This window comes from Boleophthalmus pectinirostris, unplaced genomic scaffold (genome assembly GCF_026225935.1).
Source record: "Boleophthalmus pectinirostris isolate CB_2022bp ecotype Guang Dong unplaced genomic scaffold, ASM2622593v1 HiC_scaffold_13, whole genome shotgun sequence".
NCBI lineage: Eukaryota > Metazoa > Chordata > Actinopteri > Gobiiformes > Gobiidae > Boleophthalmus > Boleophthalmus pectinirostris.
Window position 1 is genome coordinate 1,109,906 of NW_026571036.1, and position 5,000 is coordinate 1,114,905.

The following is a 5,000-nucleotide window of genomic DNA, read 5'->3' on the forward strand; positions in this document are numbered from 1 at the left end:
CCTCACGTGTCTCCTCTAGTGTCTCCTCTAGTGTCTCCTCTAGTGTCTCCTCTAGTCTCCTCTAGTGTCTCCTCACGTGTCTCCTCTAGTGTCCTCTAGTGTCTCCTCTAGTGTCTCCTCACGTGTCTCCTGTTGTGTCTCCTCACGTGTCTCCTCTAGTGTCTCCTCTAGTCTCCTCTAGTGTCTCCTCTTCCTCTTGTGTCCTCTTGTCTCCTCCGGTGTCTACTCGTGTGTCCCTCGTGTCTCTTGTCCCTCGTGTCTCTTGTCCCTCGTGTCTCTTGTCCCTCGTGTCCCTCGTGTCTCTTGTCCCTCGTGTCTCTTGTCCCTCGTGTCCCTCGTGTCTCTTGTCCCTCGTGTCTCTTGTGCCACGTTCAAATCAAACTCAAAACACAGAAAGTCTTTGAGTTGTGTCTCCTCCCCCTGCCCCTCCCCCTGCCCCAGGACCTGCTGCAGACCTGGTCTAGATCTGGTTTAGACCAGGTTTAAACCTGGTCTAAACCTGGTTCAGTCTTGGTCCAGTCCTGGTTCAGTCCTGGTTCAGTCCTGGTTTAGTCCTGGTCCAGTTCTGGTCCAGTCCTGGTTCAGACCTGGTTTAGTCCTGGTGTGGTCCTGGTTCAGTCCTGGTCCAGACCTGGTTGAGTCCTGTTTGCTTAAATCTCTCACAGACCAAGACTAGGACCAGACCCAGACTAGGATCTGGACTAGGACCAGATCAGGGACAGGAGTTGGACTTGGCCCGGACTTCAGGAGGACTTCCTCAGACTCCTCCCCGTGGCTCAGAGTCGGTGTGTGGAGCGAGGGCGCCCTCTGCTGGCCCCACGCGGAACCGCACCACCAACACTCCTGCGTTTAACCCAGAAAAACCCTGATGCCCCGGAGCAGAAACTTTAACCCTGATGCCCTGGAGCAAAAACTTTAACCCTGATGCCCCGGAGCAAAAACTTTAACCCTGATGCCCCGGAGCAAAAACTTTAACCCTGATGCCCTGGAGCAGAAACTTTAACCCTGATGCCCTGGAGCAGAAACTTTAACCCTGATGCCCTGGAGCAGAAACTTTAACCCTGATGCCCTGGAGCAGAAACTTTAACCCTGATGCCCTGGAGCAGTGGTGAGTTGTGTTTTGTGTCATTCACATGTTTCGGTTTTTCTCTGCACAACTCTTACACCTGCTGATGTCATCAGGTGGAGCAGGACAGGACAGGAGCAGGACAGGAGCAGGCGTCTGGCCTGGTCCTGGTCTGGTCCTGGTCTGGTCCTGGTCTGGTCCTGGTCCTGGTCTGGTCCTGGTCTGGTCTGGTCTGGTCTGGTCCTGGTCTGGTCCTGGTCCTGGTCTGGTCTGGTCTGGTCTGGTCCTGGTCTGGTCCTGGTCCTGGTCTGGTCTGGTCTGGTCCTGGTCCTGGTCTGGTCTGGTCCTGGTCTGGTCCTGGTCTGGTCCTGGTCTGGTCCTGGTCCTGGTCTGGTTCTGGTCTGGTCTGGTCCTGGTCTGGTCCTGGTCTGGTCCTGGTCCTGGATCAGTTGAAGTGATGAAGCAGTGATTAGTTTAAGAGGATTAACTCGCGCCGCCATTACGCTCCTGTCCTCGAGCAACCGGGACTAAACCAGGTCTGAACCAGGTCTGAACCAGGTCTGAACCAGGTCTGAACCAGGACTGGACCAGGTCTGAACCAGGACTGGACCAGGTCTGAACCAGGACTGGACCAGGACTAAGCCAGACTCAGGAGGATCTGGTCTTGGACTTGTAGTTTCAGGAGGATCCCAGACTGAAGTGAGTTCTGTTCTGTGCAGTACAAGTAGTAGTAGTAGTAGTAGTAGTAGTAGTAGTAGTAGTAGTAGTGATAGTAATAGTGGTAGTAGTAGTAGTAGTATCAGAATTAGGAGTAGTAGTATTACTGGTATAGACAGTATTTAGTAGGTAGTAATAGTAGTTGTAGTACTGCAGTAGTAGTATTAGTACTTTAATGTTACTGTAGAAGTGACAAGAATCCACAGCAGTGACCTCAGTAAACCAGGACTAAACCAGGACTAAACCAGGACTAAACCAGGTCTAAACCAGGACTAAACCAGGACTAAACCAGGACTAACCAGGTCTAAACCAGGACTAAACCAGGTCTAAACCAGGACTAAACCAGGACTAAACCAGGACTAAACCAGGACTAAACCAGGTCTAAACCAGGACTAAACCAGGACTAAACCAGGACTAAACCAGGACTAAACCAGGTCTAAACTAGGTCTAAACCAGGACTAAACCAGGACTAAACCAGGTCTAAACTAGGTCTAAACCAGGACTAAACCAGGACTAAACCAGGTCTAAACCAGGTCTAAACCAGGACTAAACCAGGACTAAACCAGGACTAAACCAGGTCTAAACTAGGTCTAAACCAGGACTAAACCAGGACTAAACCAGGTCTAAACTAGGTCTAAACCAGGACTAAACCAGGACTAAACCAGGTCTAAACCAGGTCTAAACCAGGACTAAAACCAGGACTAAACCAGGACTAAACCAGGTCTAAACCAGGACTAAAACCAGGTCTAAACCAGGACTAAACCAGGACTAAACCAGGTCTAAACCAGGTCTAAACCAGGTCTAAACCAGGACTAAACCAGGACTAAACCAGGTCTAAACCAGGTCTAAACCAGGACTAAACCAGGACTAAACCAGGTCTAAACCAGGACCAAACCAGGTCTAAACCAGGACTAAACCAGGACTAAACCAGGACCAAACCAGGTCTAAACCAGGACTAAACCAGGTTTTGTGTTTTTCAGATCTTGTGGATCTGAGCGGCCATGTTGGACTCATCCAGGACCGAGCTGCAGTGCACTCTGGGAAACGTAGTCTGAGCAGGACCAGGACCAGGATCAGACCAGGATCAGACCAGGATCAGACCAGAACCAGATCAGGCTTGGACCAGGACCAGCACCAGAGCAGGACTGTGGATCAGGACCAGGTCTCATGAGAGTCCAGAATGGCTGACGCAGACCCTGGTCCAGAGTCCGGGACCCACTGGGACCTCGTTCAGACCAGACCAGGATCCAAGGACCAGACCTGGTTTTTGAACAGGACTCTTTTGGATCTGAAGATGGTCTGAAGACCCAGGTCCGTCCTTTGGTCTGGTCGTAGACCCGGTCTTGGTCCGGTCTGTGATGGCCGTGGGGCGTGTGGTCCTGTCCCGGTCGGACCGCCGGGTCTTGGCTCGGGTCTTGGTGGTTCTGAACTGGGTCTCGGTGGTGACGGGGGCGGTGCTGGTGGGCGTGGGCGTGTACCTGTGGGCGGAGCTGCGGCGGTGGGAGGAAGTGATGTCAGAGGACGTCCTGTGGTGGGTCCCGGTGGTCCTGGTCTGGACCGGACTCGGGGCCTGCGTCTTAAACCTGACCGGGGCCCGGCTCTGCCTGGACTGCTCGGATCTCAACCGGTTTCTGCGCTGGCGTCTGGTCCTGGCGCCGTACGTGGGCGTGTCCCTGCTGCTCACCGCCGGCGTGTTATTGGCCGCCGCCCTCTGCCTCGGCCTCAACGCCAGCGGCCGATTGGACGCCGCGCTGGAGGCGGGGCTTAGCAACTCCATGAGGCGCTACAAAGACTCGGACCGGAACCCGGGACTCAAGACCAGACTGGACCTGGTCCAGATCCAGATGAACTGCTGCGGCAAAGACCAGTACCAGGACTGGTTCAGGGTCCAGTGGGTCTCAGACCGGTACCTGGACCGGACCGACCCCAGAGTCCAAGAGTGAGTCTAAACCAGGACTAAACCAGGACTAACCCAGGACTAACCCAGGACTAAACCAGAACTAAACCAGGACTAAACCAGGACTAACCCAGGACAAAACCAGAACTAAACCAGGACTAAACCAGGACTAACCCAGGACTAAACCAGAACTAAACCAGGACTAAACCAGGACTAACCCAGGACTAAACCAGAACTAAACCAGGACTAACCAGGACTAACCCAGGACTAAACCAGGACTAACCCAGGACTAAACCAGAACTAAACCAGGACTAAACCAGGACTAACCCAGGACTAAACCAGAACTAAACCAGGACTAAAACAGGACTAAACCAGGACTAACCCAGGACTAAACCAGGACTAAACCAGAACTAAACCAGGACTAAAACAGGACTAAACCAGGACTAACCCAGGACAAAACCAGAACTAAACCAGGACTAAACCAGGACTAACCCAGGACTAAACCAGAATTAAACCAGGACTAACCCAGGACTAAACCAGGACTAACCCAGGACAAAACCAGAACTAAACCAGGACTAACCCAGGACTAAACCAGGACTAACCCAGGACTAAACCAGGACTAAACCAGGACTAAACTAGGACTAAACCAGGTCTAACTCAGGTCTAACTCAGGTCTCTCTCAGTCGCCTCAGGTCTAACGTGGCAGGTGTTTACCTGTCGGACTCGGTGCCGTTCAGCTGCTGTGACCCCGCCTCCCCGTGGCCCTGCCCACAGACGCACCTGCGCTCTCGCCCCGCCCCTCACTTCCTGTCCCTCGTCCAATCGTCTCGCTCGCTGGGGCTGTGGGGGCGGGGCTGTCGGGAGGTGCTCGGGCGTCACTATTCGTCTATTTTGAACCTGATCAGTCTGACGGCGCTCGGCGTCTGGGGCTTCGAGGTGAGCGAGACCGGTTATGATCCTCCTCTAGACCCGCCCACATCCTCCTCTAGACCCGCCCACATCCTCCTCTAGACCCGCCCACATCCTCCTCTAGACCCGCCCACATCCTCTTCTAGACCCACCCACATCCCCCTCTAGACCGGTTAGGATCCTCCTCTAGACCAGTTAGGATCCTCTTCTAGACCCACCCACATCCTCCTCTAGACCAGTTAGGATCCTCCTCTAGACCGATTATGATCCTCCTCTAGACCCGCCCACATCCTCCTCTAGACCCGCCCACATCCTCCTCTAGACCCGCCCACATCCTCCTCTAGACCCGCCCACATCCTCTTCTAGACCCACCCACATCCCCCTCTAGACCGGTTAGGATCCTCCTCTAGA

The 5,000-nt window shown here is 53.7% G+C and overlaps 1 protein-coding gene across 1 annotated transcript in view; it reads left to right on the top strand.

The window, feature by feature from the left end:
* Positions 1 to 3,141: 3,141 nt before the first annotated feature.
* Positions 3,142 to 5,000, top strand: part of LOC129407614 (photoreceptor outer segment membrane glycoprotein 2-like) — a 3,017-nt gene continuing 1,158 nt past the window's right edge. Inside the window, exons 1-2 of the mRNA XM_055149162.1 lie at positions 3,142 to 3,722; positions 4,364 to 4,616. Of these exons, the coding sequence (XP_055005137.1) occupies positions 3,142 to 3,722; positions 4,364 to 4,616 (834 nt within the window). The remainder of the gene's footprint in view (positions 3,723 to 4,363; positions 4,617 to 5,000) is intronic.